At 48.1% G+C, this 20,101-nt stretch overlaps 1 protein-coding gene across 9 annotated transcripts in view; it reads left to right on the plus strand.

Moving 5' to 3' along the window:
* INVS (inversin) overlaps positions 1-20,101 on the plus strand; it is a 1,037,426-nt gene that overhangs the window by 911,743 nt on the left and 105,582 nt on the right. For all 9 annotated transcript variants that reach the window (XM_029589897.1, XM_029589895.1, XM_029589896.1 and 6 more), the window contains one exon: positions 15,345-15,625. In XM_029589897.1, coding sequence (XP_029445757.1) covers positions 15,345-15,625 — 281 coding nt within the window. The remainder of the gene's footprint in view (positions 1-15,344; positions 15,626-20,101) is intronic.

The raw sequence follows: 20,101 nt of genomic DNA on the forward strand, positions 1-20,101 counted from the left end.
TCCCTCCAGAAGGAAGGAATCCTCGTCCATCCCTACCTGGACGATTGGCTGATCAGGGCAAAATCACCGGATGAGAGCCACCAGGCAACCAACAGAGTTATAGCTCTTCTGGAAAGCCTAGGATGGGTAGTAAGCTTGAACAAGAGTTCCCTACAGCCTTCTCAGTCACTGGAATACCTAGGAGTCCGATTCGACACCCAGGAAGACAAGGTCAGTCTGACATCCAAGAGGAGGTCAAAGCTCCAGAATCGTCTGCAGGCCCTGCTGAGCGCCACCCGGCCCACAGCTTGGGATTACCTACAGGTCCTCGGCCTTATGGCATCCACTCTGGAGGTGATACCATGGGCGCATATGAGACCATTACAACGCGCCCTCCTATCTCAGTGGAGCCCACGATCACAGAGTTCTCGACATCAGCAGGCTACCTCTACCAGCCAGAGTGCGGATTCAGATACGGTGGTGGTTGCAGCCCAGCCACATGAGCCGGGGATCAAGAATGTTCTCCCCAACCTGGACCCTGCTCACTACAGATGCCAGCCTGAACGGATGGGGAACACACTGCGAAGAACTCACCGCCCAAGGGTGGTGGAACAGAGAAGAGTCAGGGTGGAACATCAACCGACTAGAGGCACGGGCAGTCAGGCTAGCCTGCCTGCGATTTGCCAACAGACTCCGAAACAGAGCGGTCAGAGTGATGTCGGACAACGCCACCACAGTGGCATACATCAACCGACAGGGCGGAACCAGAAGCCGACAGGTATCCCTAGAAATAGCCCCCCTGATGTCTTGGGCGGAAACAAATCTACAGGACATCTCCGCCGTCCACATTGCCGGGAAGGACAACACCATGGCAGACTTCCTCAGCAGAGAAAGCCTAAATCTGGGGGAATGGCAGCTGTCGCCCACAGCTTTCCAGATGATTGTGGATCAGTGGGGGATGCCGGGCATGGACCTACTAGTGGACAGGTCCAACGCTCAAGTACCCAGATATTTCAGCCGCAGGCGGGATCCTCTATCCCAGGGGATCGATGCCCTGGTACAGCCATGGCCTCCGGGGATCCTGCTATATGCCTTTCCTCCATGGCCCCTGCTGGGCATCATTATACACAAGATTCAGCAACACAGAGGCCTAGTTCTTCTAGTGGCCCCGGACAGGCCAAGAAGACCCTGGTACACAGACATTTCCCCTGCCTCCACACAGGGACCTGCTGCGGCAAGGTCCCATCCTCCATGAGGATCCAGCTCAATTCTCTCTTACGGTCTGGCCATTGAGAGGGCTAGACTGAGGAAAAGAGGATACTCGGGGCCAGTACTAGATACACTCCTCCGAGCATGCAAGTTCTCCACATCACTGACATATATAAGGATCTGGAGAGTCTTTGAAGCCTGGTGCGAAACTCACGGCAGCAATCCACGTGCCGCTAAGATACCTATCATTTTGGATTTCCTGCAAGATGGACTTCAGAAGGGTCTGTCCCTCAATTCCATCAAGGTCCAAGTGGCAGCGCTATCCTGCTACGGTCCCCGGAGTGACGGCAACAGCATCGCCACACACCCAGACGTTTCACGTTTCCTGAAAGGAGTCAAACACATTCGCCCGCCACTGAAGTGGCCGATACCCCTGTGGAACCTCAACCTAGTTTTGGAATTTCTAGTGGGACCCGCCTCCAGACCCCTTCGAGGCCTGTCCCTCCGTTTGTTAACCTTGAAGATGGTGTTCCTGCTGGCCGTATGCTCAGCACGCCGCATCTCAGAGCTACAAGCGCTGTCCTGCCGTGATCCATTTCTCAGAATCACTCCAGAGGCTATCCATCTTCGCATGGTTCCTTCCTTCTTATCCAAAGTAGTCTCACACTTCCACCTCAACCAAGCCATATCCTTGCCTACCACGGAAGGTTTGAAGAAGTCGGAAGAAGGTCGAATACTACGCCATCTCGACATCAGCAGGCTACTGTCCAGATATCTGGAAATGTCGGAAGCAGTACGAAAGACGGACCACCTGTTCGTCACTGCTGCTTTGCACCTCTATTAAAGCACTCTTGCCATTCCTGGTACCCCTTTGCCCCTTTACAGAGCCTTAGGCTATTCATGCCACTTTGGTGCCACTTTGCCACAGTCTAAGTACCTTGGAGCTCTTTTCTTGTTCTGATGATTGCTCCCCAGAAGTTTCATCAGAATTGATAAGAAAACCCCAATTCTGCAGCCAAAAATAGGCTGCAAATACTTCCCCCATTGACTTTAATGGGAAAACGGACAACGAATGAAACTAATCAACGAATTGGTTTTCCCCCCTATGAAACTAATGCAACGAATTTGGGTCCCGGCAAAACAAAAACCGAATCGAAACAAATTTATTCCTTCTGCACATCCCTAGTTCTTAGTATATTCCTCTACATCAGGGGTCAGGAACCTTTTTGGCTGAGAGAGCCATGAACGCCACATATTTTAAAATGTAATTCCATGAGAGCCATACAATATGTTTAAAACTAAATACAAGTAAATGTGTGCATTTTATGTAAGATCACACTTTTAAAGTACAATAAGTCTCTGAAAATATTACACCAGGCCTTAAGACACCAATACATCTCCTATTAGGAAACGGACCAAGTCAGGCTGCTATAGAGTCCTACACAGAAACTACACGCCAGCAGAAAACCTCACCTGAATCACGTGCTGTCCCTCACCTAACATAGAATAAAGAGACCAAAACGCATAACAAGAAGCATGCAGAAAAAACTGAATTGGAAACTGCAACAAGCCAGAGTCTCTGTATGCAGTGTAACAAAGGAAAAAAGAAACATCACCCATCCTTATAAAACAAATCAAGAAATATATAATCATCAGCAGTAAAACTGTACTAACAAAAAGTACATATTTCGAAACAGCTGATGAGTGGAATATCCAATAATTAAAAACTCATATAAAACATTTCCAGATACCAACAAAATATTTCAAAATAGCAGACACAAAGACCCAGTAATGAAAAATAATAAGGATACAAATATTTTTTTGCTCTGCATACCTGGGAACGTTTGATATCCAGGTGTCCTGAGATTGTTCTGAATTAGCAGGAGGCGGGGTGGTTTGCTTGGAATTTTCTCCTCTCTCAGTCACATACCAGCGCTCTCTCTCATACTGGCTCTCAATAACATACCTATACACACATGCTCTCAGTACTCACATATACATGTTTTTTCTCTCTCACTTATATAGGCTCTTAATTACACATTTACACACATGCTGTCTATCTTTTCACGCTTACACACACACACAGGCTTTCAATCACATAAATACATGCTGTCTTTTTCTCTCACACACAGACTCTCATTCACATGCTTACAAACAATGTCCTCTCTTTCTCTCATTTACACACAGGCTCTCAATCACATACTCACATGCTCCCTCACCTAAATCAGCTCTCAATCACACACAGACACACATGGTCTCTCTCTCTCATTTAAACACAGGCTCTCAATCACATACTCACATGCTCCATCACCTAAACCAGCTCTCAATCACACACAGACACACATGATCTCTCTCTTACTTATACACACAGGCTCTTAATCATACATACACATGATTTCTCTCACACACAAAGGATCTCAATCATACACACATACTCTTTCACACAAACAGGTTTTCAATCACAAACTTACACATACAGGTTCCCAATGGTAAACTTACATTCATGCTCTCTCTCTCACAGGCAGGCTCTCAATCACAGACACACTCTCTTTCACATACACAGGCTCTCAATCACAGACATACTCTCTTTCACATATACAGGCTCTCAATCATTCACATACATGCAATCTCTCACTCACACACACAGGATCTCAAACACACATGCTTGCTCGCTCATTCACTCTCTCTCCCCCACCCCCACCCCCACCCCGGGAACTTGCGGCAGCAGCAGCCTCCTCCCATCGCTAACCTCCTTCATTTTCAGCCGCGGAGGAGGAATCCCATCGGCCGCGGTTGAAGCTCTTCATTTTCCTCCGAGCTGCGCTGCAGTCTTCTTTTCGTCAGACCGACACAGACCACACTAGCGTGGCCTCTTCTTGCCGCACACGCACCCGATGCTCTCCACTTCCTCTTCCGGGCCGCGGGGGGGGGGGGGGGGGGAGGCGGGAAGAAGAGAGCATGCCGGTGCCGTCGACTCCAGCTATTCTGCCACGTTCCGCCCGGGCTGACAGCATTTTAAGCCCGGGCGGAGGAGGACCGGGGAGCAGCTGGGTCAGCGGGGGACAGGAAAGTGTGGCAACACTTGTCTGCGAGCCAGATGCAGCCCTCAAAAGAGCCATATCTGGCTCGCGAGCCATGGGTTCCCGACCCCTGCTCTACATGCTGAGCAACCATTCTGTTTTTCTATTGTGCTCTACAGGATCTTCATAAAAGTTTCTCCAGAATTGTTCTGTGTCTTCTTTTGTTGGTGGTGTCTTAACTGCACTAATGTTCTTCCCCAGTTCTCTTTAGAACTGCTTCAGATTCTCTTTAAATGTTTTATTTTGGTGCTTCTTCTTTTTTGTTTTCTTCATACCTTCACAGCTTCTGTACTTCTGCTGTTATTTTAAATTTATTAGTAAATAATATACATTTTAAATCTTCTATTAATGCAGCATATATTAGCTTTATGTTTTGGATTTTCTTCAATATTTTAATCGTCCTCGATCTTTTGAGGTATGCATCTACACAGAGCGATTTAATTTTCTCTTCTATATGTTTTTTCTAAGAGGGTGTTGTCATCTTTCTCCTGTTCTTCTGGCCTTGTGTCCTTGTTGACAAGATTCTCTCAGTAATCATTTTTGCTGCATAATATTGTATCTAATTTATACCTGTAATATCGATAAATGGCTCCTTTCATGTCACTTATCATGCTTCTAACTTTAGGTGTTAAATTTACTTTCTGTAGTCGTTCCCTTTCCAAGATCCCAGCATATGTGACACTCTCCATGTAAACTAGGAGTTCAACTGCCATTTCTTCAGTCTCCCTGTCTTCTGTCCTGCCCCACTCCATCCATCTCTATCTGTGAAGACTATCTGTGAAGTACTCCCATCCCCTAGGGACACCCCACCAATTACTTCTTCCTCCGTCTATTTGGTTACTCCTACTTCTTTGATCCTTACTTGTTTGGGTGTCTCATTCTTTTTTTTCTCACTCATTGTTTGCCTGTTTATATTCCTCTACTTGCTGGCTTGTTTTGCACTAGTCTTTGGTATATTTATTGTGGTATTCTGTAAACATCCTGACATCATAACTCCATTCCCCAGGGACACCCCACCAGTTGGCTCCCCCCCAACTGTTCAGGCATGCCTGCTCCAATGGTCCTTATTTATTTGGTTACCTCATTTTTTCCTATTATCTTCTTCTTCCTAGCCTATTTTGTACTGCTGTTTGGTACCTTTACTGTTGTGTTTTTTTCTCCCTTGAGGTTTCTATCTACATCTGGACAGTTTTATTAGAGCAAGGGGAGTTTTTCTACTTTTTATATAATATTTTCTATTTATTTTATGTTTCTGTTTTAAGTCAATGCCTTTTAGTGATTTTTACATTTGTATTTTATTTTATGTTATCATATTTATCTTTTATGAATATTTTATTAAAAAGTGCCTAGAAATGGTGATTCACGGCACAGAAATATTTTAAATAAATAAAATAAATACACTTTCTTCAATTGTTTTAAGATGTTATCACTTAAGTATTTCTGAGATATGCTCTTCCCAAATAAAGTGTTGTGTCCCGCGGCCATGGGACGCCACGACCGTGGTCCCCTACCTCGTCTGCGGTGGCAACCCGCCACAGCAGCGTCGGGGGAAACCCCTGACCAGGTGCTCGTTGTCCCGGCACGGGTCCCCGGCCTGACCGTCGGGTGGAGAGCCGTCCCTGCTCTGCCCCCGCGCCGTTCCTGCAGCCTTTCCTCCGCAGAGGAAATCCAAGATGGCCGCCACCACCTTTAGGTGCGAGGCCGCTCCCCCTTCACAGATTTAAAGGGAACTGATCCCTTTAACAAGCTTCACCTGTCTTTGATCAGCCTGAGCAGGGAAAGTATAAAGGGAAGCTTCCTCTGCTCATTCTCTGACTTGGCAACGTCCTCCAGCGCTGTCTAGTCTGCTTGCTTCGGTGAGTTCCTTGAGCTTCGGATCCTTGTTCCTGTTACGTCTTGGTCTTCCCGGTTCCTGACTTCGGATTGGCTTACGGTGATTCTCTGGTGTGCCACTCGGATTGGCAAGCAGTGATTCTCTGGTGTGACCTCGGACTGGTAAGCGACGACTCTCTGGCACTTGACCTTGGACTCCTCCTGGACTCCGTCTCCAAGGGTCCGCCTAAGTCCCAGCGGTCCGGGTCCCTACGGGCTCCTCCGGGGGGACCGCGGACTTCCAGGGCAAAGCTCCAGTCAGCCCTTGCACCGATACCGTGACCTCTGGGTCCACCTAAGTCCCAGCGGTCTGGGTCCCTACGGGCTCCTCCTTGGGGGACCGCAGACTTCCAGGGGTGAAGACACAGCTCCTCTTCTACTCTCTTCATCTGCCTGAGGTCGCCTCCATCTCCAGTGCCGAGGGTCAGCTGCTCTCCTCTTCTGTTCTGCCTCGCCACCCGATGAGAGAACCTATGGATCCTCCGCAAGGTATACCATCCTCTCGTCGGCCCAAGGGTCCACAAGCCTGAGCATAACAGATTGCCAAGTCCATGGACCCGGCAGAGGTATCTGCCCGCCAGGCCATTCCCGGAATGGCCCAGCGCCTGAAGGATCAGCAACAGACCCTCGATGTCCTGGTCTCTGCGGTACAGGGCCTGACCCAATGCCTTGAGGCATTAGGGCCTGCGAACCCTACACTGCCATCTCCGCCTGGGGCTCAAGGAGGTCGCCCTACCCAGCTACACACCGTCCAGGGCTGCAGGGACGACCAGGGGCCAGTAACGCCCACTCAACTCCCGGCGCCCTCTCGATACGCCGGAGATGCGAAGTTGTGTCGAGGATTCCTCAGCCAGTGCCAGGTCCGTTTTTCCTTGTTGCCTGCGCAGATCCCCAGCGACCTGGTCAAAACCAGCTACATTATGTCCCTGCTCGACGGGAAGCTTCTGATCTGGGCCTCTCATCTGTGGGAGAGAAAGGGACCCTTTCTTCGAAAACTTGAGTCAGTTTCTGTCTGCCTTCCGGCAGATTTTTGACGAACCCGTCCGCAAGACCACTGTGGTCTCGGAATTGCTCCGATTATGACAGGGTACTCGGACAGTGGCCGAGTACATGACAGAGTTCTGCACCCTGGCCGCAGAGCTGAATTGGAGAGAAGATTGCCTGCATGGAATTTTCTTGGAAAGGCTAGCCTCGCGCCTGCAGAATGAGCTAGCGGCGAAGAAACTCCCAGACAACCTCAATGGCATGATAGAATTGGCCAATCGAGTGGATCGTCGGATGAGGTTTCGCCTTCCGGTTGTCAGGCCAGCGAGAAGGCCCTCACCTCCTTCCAAGAGTACATCTGAAGCCCTTCGGGCACCCGCCGAGGAGCCCATGGAGTTGGGTCGTGGGAGAGTGTCTCCTCAAGAGCGCCGGCGGCACGCGAGAGAAGGACTTTGCTTTTATTGCGGCATGGCAGGCCATCGAATAGCCACCTGCCCAGCACGACCGGAAAACTCTCGGGCCTAGGACCTGAAGGAGGTCTTGTCCTGGGCCGTACTGCACCCGCACCTCCACTAACGTTGCCAGTGGCGTTATCCTCGACGGGTGGGGAGTTCCACACGCTAGCTCTAGTGGACTCCGATGCCGGCAGCAATTTTATAATGAAAGGCCTGGTGGAACACCTAAAGATTCCACAAGTTCATCTCTCTGTCCCTATGGTCATTTCCTCGATCCAAGGGAAGCCTCTTCCAGAACGGGTGACACACACCACGATCCCTGTCCAGCTGCGGGCTGGCATCCTGCATCAAGAACAGATGTCGTTCTATGTCCTGGAGTACTCCATCCATCCGATTGTCCTAAGTCTCTCTTGGCTTCAGGAGCACCAGTTCGATTAGAAGACTTTGCAGCTGGCTGGTTGGGGGCCAAGCTGCCACGGCAACTGCCTCCACTCTGTGGTTCCAGCATCCTGCCCCATAGCTTCCACCAGCCTCCCAGGCCTGCCAGCCCCTTATGCCGCATACGCGGACGTTTTCTCGAAGCAAAGGGCGGAGATACTTCCACCCCATCAAGCGTTCGATTGTGCCATCCAGCTCCTTCCTGGCACTGAACCTCCTCGGGGCCGCACCTACGCCCTCTCACCCGCAGAGACGCAGGCTATGAGCGAGTATATCAAGGAGAACCTGGAGAGGGGCTTCATTCGGAAGTCTAAATCCCCAGCCAGGGCTGGCTTCTTCTTTGTCGTGAAGAAGGACGGGAGTCTTCACCCCTGTATCGACTACCGGGGTTTAAATGCCATTACGGTCAAGGATCGTTACCCCTTACCCCTTATCTCGGAGCTCTTTGACCGGCCACAAGGTGCAAGGATCTTTTCCAAATTAGACCTCCGAGGGGCCTACAACCTCATCCGAATTAAGGAAGGTGATGAGTGGAAGACGGCCTTCAATACCCGAGACGGCCACTATGAGTATTTAGTGATGCCTTTCGGGCTCTGTAACGCTCCCGCGGTGTTCCAGAACACCATGAATGAGATATTCCGTGATCTCCTGTACAAGTGCGTAGTGGTGTATCTGGATGACATTTTAGTATTCTCAGATTCCCTGACTGCGTACCATCATCCAGGTGTTGCAACGTCTCCGAGAACACCAGTTATATGCAAAATTGGAAAAGTGCCTCTTTCAGAAGGAGTCCCTTCCCTTCCTGGGATACATCATCTCCAATGAAGGCTTCCGTATGGATCCTCAGAAGCTTCAAGCCATTCGGAAATGGCCGCAGCCGTCCGGGCTGAAGGCACTCCAACAATTCTTGGGGTTCGCAAATTATTATCGATTGTTCATTCCACACTATGCGTCCTTAGTAGCCCCGATGATGGCCCTGACCCGGAAAGGCGCGGATCCTAAGAAGTGGCATCCGGGAGCGGAGACCGCCTTTCATCGCCTCAAGGAGGTGTTCCTGCAACAACCGTGCCTTCGGCACCTGGATCCACAACGGCTGTTCATCATTGAAGTAGATGCCTCATCGGAAGGCATAGGCGCCGTCTTGAGTCAGATATTTGATACTCACAAACTTCGTCCGTGTGCCTTCCTCTCGCGCCAGTTCTCCCCAGCGGAGAGAAACTATGCCATAGGTGATAAGGAGTTGTTGGCGATCAAGCTCGCCCTCGAGGAATGGCGCCCCTGGCTGGAGGGGGCACAGCATCAATTCACCGTCTACACGGACCACAAGAATCTCGAATACCTGCACCGGGCACAACGACTCAACCCACAGCAAGCACATTGGGCTCTGTTTTTTACCTGGTTTAATTTTGTGCTTTGCTACAGACCGGCAGAGAAGAATGCCAAGGCCGACGCCCTATCATGGGTATTTGAATCAACAGAAGGTTCTGAGGAACCGCGATACATCATCAACCCGTCCCATATCCTCTTGTCTGCTACCACTACCGTCCCTCCTGGGAAGACTTTGGTTCCGCCGGGCTTGCGGAAACAAGTCTTGGCATGGGCCCATGAATCCCATTGTTCTGGTCACCCAGGACAATCCCGGACCCTACAAAACCTACGCCGGTATTACTGGTGGCCAAAGGTCAACAAGAATGTCCGGGCGTACGTGGAGTCCTGTCAGTCCTGCGCCTGCCACAAAAGAATCTTCGGTTCGACCCCAGGCCTACTTCAGCCGCTACCTGCGCCTTTTGAGCCATGGACTCATGTGGCAACCGACTTCGTGGTAGACCTGTCACCATCCAGCGGCAATACGGCAATTTGGGTGGTCGTTGACCGTTTTAGTAAAATGGCGCACTTTGTGCCGTTGCCAGGGTTGCCGTACGCTCCACAGTTGGCTCAGCTGTTTGTCCAACACATCTTCAGGCTACATGGCCTCCCTAAAAGCATCCTCTCGGATCGAGGGCCACAATTCATTGCCAAGTTTTGGAGGGCCCCGTTGCCTGAAGTTTGACGTCACTTTAGACTATACGTCTGGTTACCATCCTCAGACCAATGGCCTCGTAGAGAGAACTAACCAGACGTTGAAACAGTTCCTCCGCCTGTACGTCAACGAAAAACAAGATGACTGGGCCAGCCTGCTACCCTGGGCCGAATTCGCGCTAAATTCCCATATCTCCGCAGCTACGGGATCCTCCCCGTTTCAGATAGTTTATGGGAGACAGCCATGACCGCCACTGCCTGTCCCCACCACCGTGGCGTCTCCAGTAGCCCAACTCTCTGCTGAAGAGCTGCACCGTCTATGGATATCCACGCAGCACGCCCTGATCAAGGCCGGCCAGGCAGCTAAGAGGTATGCGGACCAGCACAGGAGGCCATACCCGCCTCTTCGCCCGGGCCAAAAGGTTTGGTTAAGTACGCAATTTATCCGCTTGAACCTGCCATCATTGCGACTGGCTCTGCGATTCATCGGGCCGTTCCCCATCATCCAACAGGTGGGTGCAGTCTCATATCAGCTTCGCCTCCCTCTGTCTCTTAAGATACACAATACATTCCACGTCTCTCTCCTGAAGCCTCTGGTATTGTCGTGGCCCTCCAGCATGCCTCCAACTCCCCAATCTGTCGCCTCCGAAGATGACCTCACCTACCAGGTTCGGGAGGTCCTGGATGTGAGAAAACATCGCAAGAAGTGGGAATATCTGTTGGCATGGGAGGGCTTTGGCCCCGAAGAAAACTCCTGGGAGCCATTGGCTAACATCCTGGATCGAAGCCTGTTGGACCAGTTCCACAGGGACCACCCGGCTAAACCCAGGCCTCCAGGGAGGCGCCCTAAAGAGGGGGGTACTGTTGAGTCCCACGTGCGTGGGAGGCCACGACCGCGGTCCCCTACCTCGACCACGGCAGCGTCCCGCCGCAGCAGAGTCGGGGGAAACCACTGACCGGGTGTTTGTTGTCCCGGCGCGGGTCCCCGGCCTGACCGTCAGGTGTAGAGCCGTCCTTGATCTGCCCCCACGCCGTTCCTGTAGCCTTTCCTCCTCAGAGGAAATCCAAGATGGCCGCCGCCATCTTTAGGCACGAGGACGCGCCCCCTTCACAGATTTAAAGGGAACTGATCCCTTTAACAAGCTTCACCTGTCTTTGATCAGCCTGAGCAGGGGAAATATAAAGGGAAGCTTCCTCTGCTCATTCTCTAACTTGGCAACGTCCTCCAGCGCTGTCTAGTCTGCTTGCTTCGGTGAGTTCCTTGAGCTTCGGATCCTTGTTCCTGTTACGTCTTGGTCTTCCCGGTTCCTGACTTCAGATTGGCTTATGGTGATTCTCTGGTGTGCGACTCGGATTGGCAAGCGGTGATTCTCTGGTGTGACTTCGGACTGGCAAGTGGTGATGCCTTGGTATGTGACCTCGGACTGGTAAGCGATGAATCTCTGGCACTTGACCTTGGACTCCTCCTGGACTCCGTCTCCAAGGGCCCGCCTAAGTCCCAGTGGTCCGGGTCCCTACGGGCTCCTCCCGGGGGGACCGCGGACTTCCAGGGCGAAGCTCCAGTCAGCCCTTGCACCGATACTGCGACCTCTGGGTCCACCTAAGTCCCAGCGGTCTGGGTCCCTACGGGCTCCTCCTGGGGGGACCGCAGACTTCCAGGGGTGAAGACACAGCTCCTCTTCTACTCTCTTCATCTGCCTGCAGTCGCCTCCGTCTCCAGTGCCGAGGGTCAGCTGCTCTCCTCTTCTGTTCTGCCTCGCCACCCGACGAGAGAACCTATGGATCCTCCGCAAGGTATACCATCCTCTCGTCGGCCCAAGGGTCCACAAGCCTGAGCATAACATAAAGATCTAAGTGGGTCATTCATCAAGCCATGTTAGGGTTCTAATGCGCATTATGGGGCAGATTTTAAAACCTGCGCTCGGGCGCACATTTGTTTGTGCAACCTGGTGCGAACAAATCTACACCTGATTTTATAACATGCACGCGCTGCCGCGCACATGTTATAAAATCCAGTGTCGACGCGCGCAAGGGGGTGCACAATTGTGCAACTTGCGCGCGCCGAGCCACGCAGGCTGCCTCCGTTCCCTCCGAGAATCGGAGCGGCCTCGGAGGGAACTTTTCAACTGCTCCCCCCACCTTCCCCTCTCTTCCCCTATCCAACCCACCCCCAGCCCCAACTAAATCCCCCTGCCTACCTTTGTTTCAAAAGTTACGCCTGCCGGCGGGGCCGCAGTGCCAGAGGACTCGGGAATGCCCCCGGCTCCGCCCCTGCGCCTGGACCGCCGCCACGCCCCTGGACCACCGGCCCTGCCCCTGGACTGCGCCCCGGGACATTCGCCCGTCCCGGGGCTTGCTGCGCCATCGAGCCTATACAAGATATGCATGTGCAGGGGCAGCTTGGGCAGCTTTTCAGGGGTTACGCGTGTATGTTATGCGCATAACCCTTTGAAAATCTACCCCTATATCGTGTATATCGCACAATATATGCAATATTTTGCATCTCCTCGCCAAGATACCCTCCCCTATCACAATGACATTTGCATGTAGTTTGCGTGCATGAATAATGCAAATGCATGCAAAGAAGATCATTACTAGTCTATTTGATGCAAATATTTTAGTGTGGCGACTGAGAAGATGGTCAGCCGTGATATAACAACACCTCCTCGGCAAGTGTTAGATGTGCGGCGGAAGGCCTGGGACCTTACCATGGGTCCCGAAGCTCCCATCGCACATTTAAATTGACTGGGAAAAAAATGTGGCCTTTGGGGAAGTTGAGTGGGGATCAATGCTGACCTCCATTTTAACCTGGGGCCACCAGTCAAGATGGCTTGACTCCCCCAAAATTAAATATAATTTAAATTATGCTCACGGTGGTGGCAACGACCCTCCTCCAGAGCCTCCCTTACCTTATACTGGATCCCCCCCTCACACCCAGTCGGCTGAGGAGGGATATGATAGAGGTCTTGAACAAGTAGATGTGAATTGGTTATTTACACTTTCGAATAATAGAAGGACTAGGGGGCATTCCATGAAGTTAGCAAGTAGCACATTTAAGACTAATCGGAGAAAATTCTTTTTCACTCAACGTACAATAAAGCTCTGGAATTTGTTGCCCGAGGATGTGGTTAGTGCAGTTAGTGTAGCTGGGTTCAAAAAAGGTTTGGATAAGTTCTTGGAGGAGAAGTCCATTAACGGCTATTAATCAAGTTTACTTAGGGAATAGCCACTGCTATTAATTGCATCAGTAGCATGGGATCTTCTTAGTGTTTGGGTAATTGCCAGGTTCTTGTGGCCTGGTTTTGGCCTCTGTTGGAAACAGGATGCTGGGCTTGAAGGACCCTTGGTCTAACCCAGCATGGCAATTTCTTATGTTCTTATGATTGGACTTAGGCTGATCTAATCCCCAGACCTTACTCCAGTCACATGGCTGGGGCAAGGTCAGGATGGCGTCATTTTTTAAAACGATGCTGACCAGCACATGTGCGAGGGTGCACCTGTCCTGATGCAGGATAAGTAAAAGGGGGCTTTTGGGGGGGCAGGGGACTTGGCATTGGGGTGCTAGGGGCTGGGTAGTTTGAGACTTCAGGGAGGTCGGAAGTGTTGGTCTGTTGATGGGTTAATGTACTTGGGGGGACACGGGGTGGGGGTCTTGGACCTTGGGGGGATCGCCACCACTACCGTGCACGTATTTTAAACTTTTTATTTTTGGGGAGTCAGGGGCTGCTTCAGCCAGTGGCCCTGAATTGAAGAGGCTGTCAGCACTGACCCCCACTCAACCTCCCCATCTGGCCACTGATTTATTTTTGGGGGGGGGGGGGTCCAACAAACCTTTAAGGCGATGGAAGTCCTGTGAGGTTGGGTTCGCCATCACATTAAAGGGCAACTCACCACTGTCTTTTGTGTCATGGTGTTATTGACCCATGATATGTTTTTGGGGAGAGGGGTCCCACTATCACGGCAACACCCCTCGCAATAGTGGGACCCCTCCTGCGAAAAAAACATAGCAGCTTGATGAATCTAGGCCTAAGATTTTTATCTGTTGGCTTTTACAACTTTGCCTTTGCTCTTTCTTCCATTTTTTTTGGTGGGCTTCCTTTGTGTATTCCAGAGATGTAAAAATGGAGTTTCTGGCATAAAAATAGCAGTACATCATCTCCTTTCTATCTTCAGGGGTCCACTGAGTAGTAGATAATCCTTTTAATTTTTTCATTAGCTTCCTTGGTTTATCAGATGTTTCAATGGTCCATGAATAGCATCACAATGGCCTGTAGCTGCACCAGGGCTTTTCTCTCTGCCAGAAGGTTTAGCACTATTCTTATCACCATCATTAGCCTAGTGCATAGACTAAGGGTGGGCACCTTTTCATTCTGGAAGACATGCAGTCAGAATGAATTTTTCTTATTGCTTCCTATCATACTTCAATAGTAGTAGTCGCCTAGCTGAGATTTAGTTTATGGATTATGCAACAGGGTCACCACATGAAGGAGTTCAGCAAAACTTAGTAAGAGATAGTTACTCCATTTACTCCCCTCTGATTATATTCTCTCATCCCTAGATGCTTGTAAGTGTCTCCTGAATTTTTTCCATATGAAATCCTTAATCCAATTCTCTCCAGTAGCACAATGGATCTTTCAGGGTGAAAGTCCCAGAACTCACACAGCAGGGAAAACAAACTCCTCTCTTTTCCCCACTCTTGGACAGGAAGGATAGGCTCAAAACTTCTTTCCATGACAGAAAATCACAAAATTAACTAAAAGATACCACACTCCAACCACTGAATGTGGTTTCTCTATTCCTAGCTTTTCCCAGAGCTAGGAGTGCTGCTCACCCGGAGCAGGACTAGGGGGATCATAAAAAAATCAGAACAAAGTCCAAATAATTCTAAAAAACTATCCAATACACTGAGATACACTACTAGCACAGGGTATGGACCAGCAAGGTGTGTCTCATTTCCTATCCTGTGTAACCAAGGGCATAGACTCATGCCAACTTGGGATAGGGGGAAAAAAGAAAAAGAGATTCTCTCACATCAACTACTAAATAAAAAATCCTACACTGATCTCCAGTGTCACCTACTCTGCAGCAGCCTCACAGGGGGGTGCTGTGGCAAAAGTGGTTTGCTCTAACTCCTGTTTCCTCACAGGGCCTAGATTAGGGTTGAGTTACTAGTGTAGATCCCATAGTGTCTCTACACTCTATACCTAAACATTTACTGTCTGTAGATTATCCACAGAAGCTTGCAGCTTTTTATCAATTTGCATTGTGTTTGACTTTTTAAGAGCACCAAATATTGATGTAATTACAGGAAACGTGAAGAAGAAAACAAAAGGAAAGAAGCCCAGCTGCGGAAAGGAATACAGAACCCAGTGGACCTTGTGGTACGGGCACAACAGAATCTTGAAAACACAGAAACGTGCAATACATTTCCAAGCATTCCTCCTCTGGCTAGTAATCCAAGTGATGGTCATAGCAGAAATTTGAGAAGCCAAGCAAAAGAAAGCAAAATAAACTCTCCAAAAAAATCCTTTCCAAAGGTCCGATGTCAGTCTGCAGAGCTGCATAGTGAAGAATCTAAAAGAAAAAAAGGTATTTTGTAGTTGACTTAGCCTCATAATAGAATTCATAGAAGGTATGAAATTTTCAGTCCGAGTAAAATTTTTCCATTTACACAAAAACCTTTTAAAATTGTTGTTCAAATGTCAAAAACTCATTTAGACATTTCAAGTAGGTAGAATAAAACAAAATAGCCACTTAGAACACTCAGGAATTTATCAATGAACAATGCTATTATATATTCAGCCTATCAAATGTATCAAGTGTATTCAAGTTAGAGACGTAAAGATGGGGAAAAATCCAAAACTGTGGGAGGGAAAGAACAGGTCAGGAAAAATGGGAATTCTGATACATATTTGTTAAAAAATGTTCATTCTTAAATAGCAAAATACTTTTTTATAGAGAGAGGGCATATTCAGTAAGCCAGCGAGTGGACAAGTTATCCGACTAAAATCCCAGTGAATACACTCACCTATAGTTATCTGGCTACATGTAGTTGGATAACTTAAAACCTAATCGGTTACATCTCAATATAACTGGTTACATTTTACAGTTGTCTGGATATGTGTAGCTGGACAACTTAAGACTTAAACAGCTATAGTCAAAAGAATATAGCCGGTTAAATGCCATTGTATATTTAAAAAAATAAAAAAGGTGTGCTGAGGGCCTATGGCTTCATAAACCCCTGCTCTCCAATATTTCATAACTGGCTCTGCTAGGCCAAGAACACCCCACCCCCCCAAAACACCTCTGAACAGTTTTAAAGAAATAAGTATGGGTTCACAGATCAGCACCTAATTGTGACCATTGTTGTCTATGGGTTGCCCAGAAATTAACTGCCTAACTTCTGGAGAGGCAAATCCAGGCCAATCAAAATGAAAGCAGGAAAGCTGGGCATCTTCTGGGCATCTAATCTTCCATTTGGGTTGAGCCCTCAGCTTCTAGTGGCCATTGAGGCAAGAGGAATGGGGGTATACCCCAATATATCAGTTTTGTTCTATGGAAACCGACTTGATTTGATATTTGTATTGAGAATGTCGGTATATAAAAATCCTAAATAAATAAATAAATATAAGCAAGGAGTTTGAAGCTTGGAACAGAGCAAAGGGTGGATCACACCAAGAATCCAGGCACAGGAAGATCAGGCAGGAACACTGAAGGTAGAAATCAGAGATGAAGAAGTCTTCTGGATTCAGGTAACAAGAATGGAACCAGAGTATGAGGTAGGACCAAGCTCTGGCAACCGACTGACAAAAAGCTTGAGTAGAAATAACTAACTAACTAAAATAAAATGTGTGTAAACAGGAAACAAGATGTCCGCTGGTGGAAAGTGAGGGCCACAGAGCTGAGGGGACTGGATATATGGTCCAAGCAGTTCATAGTGCAACTTGCAGGCCAAAGATAAAATTGGCAATGGATCCTCCCAGTACCAGGGACCACTTTAGGGACGGCCTCCAGATAGCCTTTATGTTGTTTTGCAATACCTTTTTCAAGAGGCAAGGTCAGAAGTATCAATCCAAGATGTTTCTTCAAGGCCATATCACTTCCATAGCCCAAGTACTGTACTGTTATGGGACATTCTAGAGTTTAGAATCTCCTCAAATTTGAATTTAGGCTGACCATCAACCAGAACTGGATCCAGAGGCATTCCTTGCTAATTGAAAGAATGTGACATAGCCGACATGATGATAGTCTCTTTAGAAAGTTGGGAAGCTGAAGTCACATAGTTACCAGATTAATTTTCTCAGTAATGGGATATGGCCCTAAGTACTTGAGTCCAAGCTTAGGACAGTCAGACCTTATCACTGTCTTGAAACTGGGGTTCATGTCTACAATGATGACCAGCTAATTTCTTTACAGTTCTCTCCAAATTATTGTGCACCTGTACCCAGGCTTTCTGGAAGTGTTGTACGAAGTCATCAGCCACAGGAATTTCAGTAGTCAAAGCAGGTAGTGGTAGACCAGTGGTTCTCAACCCTGTCCTGGGGACCCCCCTGCCAGTTGGGTTTTCAAGATATCCACAATGAATATGCATGAGAGAAAATGTGAGTATGTGTGAGAGAGAGAGGATAACCTCCTAATCCTCGACAATATCAGGGTGACTGGAAATCAAGAGCTCCCATGTATGGACAGCAGGGGCTTTTTAAAATCCTTATTAGTTTTAATTATTGTGTGTTATTTGATATATGTACTGTTTTGAAATATTTTATTGGTGTTTGGGAAATTGTAAAAAATGTATATGATTTTAATTAATAGAAATTCTATTTATCAGTAGTTTTAAAATATTTTATTAGTATGGTTTTACTATTATAACTGATGCTTTGTTTCTTGATTTTATTTGTTTTATGAGGAATGGTTGTTCTGTTTTTCCATTGCTAATACACAGAGTCTGGCTTCTTGGGGTTTCCATTTCAGTTTTTTCTAATTTGTGCTCCTTTATTTTGTATTCTGTATTTGGTGAGGGTCTGTCTCTGCTCTGTGTGTGTGACCATGATGAGAGATTCTGCTAGCATGTAGTATCTGTATAGAGATCTATAGCAATTGGGTTTGTTTTGTTTCCTCAATAGGTGGTGTATTGGTATTCTAGGACCCAGTGTAATATTTACCCTTGCTTATTCACAGGTAGGGTTATTGTTGTTTGAGTCCTTGGTGTTATTACTGTTATGTTATGATGGGATTGCAGTATAGATTTTGGGTGTCTTTTTTGCGGTGCTTTGTGTTAGTTCACAATGTGTCTGGCAGTGGAAGGTGTTTGTGCTGCTGTTGCTGTGAGGTGACACCAGAATTTGAAAATATCTTTTAGTATGATGAGCTGTAAGGGAAACATCCAAGCTCCATTGTTTGGGGGAATTTCAGTGGATGCACAGAGTTACAGAACTGGAGGTGCAGGATTTATATTGACATTCTGTCCCTTCCTATATATTCCAGACTTCACTCTCATAATCCATATAGAATTAGTTGAATGAGGCTATCAAATAATTTTATAGTAGTTTTACTAGAAGTGTGAAACTGGCCAGCTTTTTAAAATAATGCAGAGGACCCTTTGGACTTTTTTTAACAACACTTTTTTTTATAACCAATTTTAAAGCAGGGTGTGATGAAGAAATGTCATTTTGGCTCCCCCCCACCCAAAACAAATTCTTCTGTCTAGAGATGCCACTGATTTTCTGTGGCACACAAATGCATTGGCCCCTGGGCGCCGGAGACCCTTGGTGCGCCACTGGGTGCGAGCCATATGGGGCCGCAAGTGGTGGCAAAGAGGAGTGGAGATTTGTCGGGCCGCAAGCAGTGCCCAATCTGCTCGCGACCCAGAAAACCCCAGTCAGCGGGCGTGATTGAGAATGAGGTAGGAGTCGGGACCGAGACAGGGGGGGGCGCAAGGAAGAAGGCTCGCCTAGGGTGCCAAATCCCCTAGCACCGGCCCTGGGCTGTGCTAATATATTATTATAACTGTTAAACACGTGGAGAGTCATATGTTTGAAATGGAACCTAATTAAAGCTGGAAGCATAAGCTGGGTTAGTTTATGCTTTCCAGCGCTGCAGCTATCAGAATAGTGTTGGATGTGCCAGGAACAAGTAAGTGAATACCTTTCTCTTGGTTGGAGTTTTCAGGGTCTTGGGGGGGGGGGGGGGGGGGGGAGTGGTGGTTATCCCGGGCCTGAGGGAGCCTTAGTACAAGAAAAAAAAAAACAGCAGGGAAAGGAAGGGAATGATTATGAAAACCCAGTGTCAATTTCACCTTTGGCCTGCAAACTGGCCCACTTATCCGGTCCTCACAGCTCTGTGCCTCTCACTTTTCATTATCAGCCATCTTGTTTTCTGTTTAGACATGTATTTATAAGACTTTTCATTAGTGAGTTGCCAGAGCTTGGCTACATTAATTGGATAGATGGACAGCCTGGATGAGTCATATGATCTCTTTCTACCATCATGTTTCTGTGTTTCTATAACCCACTCACTAAGTAGTATTTAGAACAGATTGTTTCTTGGTCTCCTTCTTGCTCCTCTTCTTGTATTCTTGACCCCAGGATCTATAGCTTTCACTCTTGTGGCCTCTGTAGTGCAAATACCCACAGGTCTTCTGAGGAAGTACTATTGTTTTGAAGCAAAAAGCATATAGAGAAACTTCCTGTGCATTGGGAATATGATTGTGCTATTGAACTCTTCCTGGAACCATGCCACCATATGGCCGGAGGTACTCCTTCTCACGTCCAGAAACGAAGGCCATGTTCAACTATATTCTGGAAAATCTAGCTTGAGGCTTCATTTGACTATGAAAGTCCCCTGCCGGTGCAGGATGATTCTTCTTAGAAAAGAAGGATGGGTCCCTTAGGTCCTATACTGATTATTGTTAACACCTGTTGCTAATCCCTGAACTCCTTGATAGATTTCAGGGCATCCAGATTTTTATCAAGCTGTATTTGCAGGCAACCTATAACCTCATTTTGATCTGACAGGATGACAAGTGAGCTGCCTTCAGTACCAGGGATGATCAATATTAATATACAA

This window comes from Rhinatrema bivittatum, chromosome 2 (genome assembly GCF_901001135.1).
Source record: "Rhinatrema bivittatum chromosome 2, aRhiBiv1.1, whole genome shotgun sequence".
In the NCBI taxonomy this organism is placed as follows: Eukaryota; Metazoa; Chordata; class Amphibia; order Gymnophiona; family Rhinatrematidae; genus Rhinatrema; species Rhinatrema bivittatum.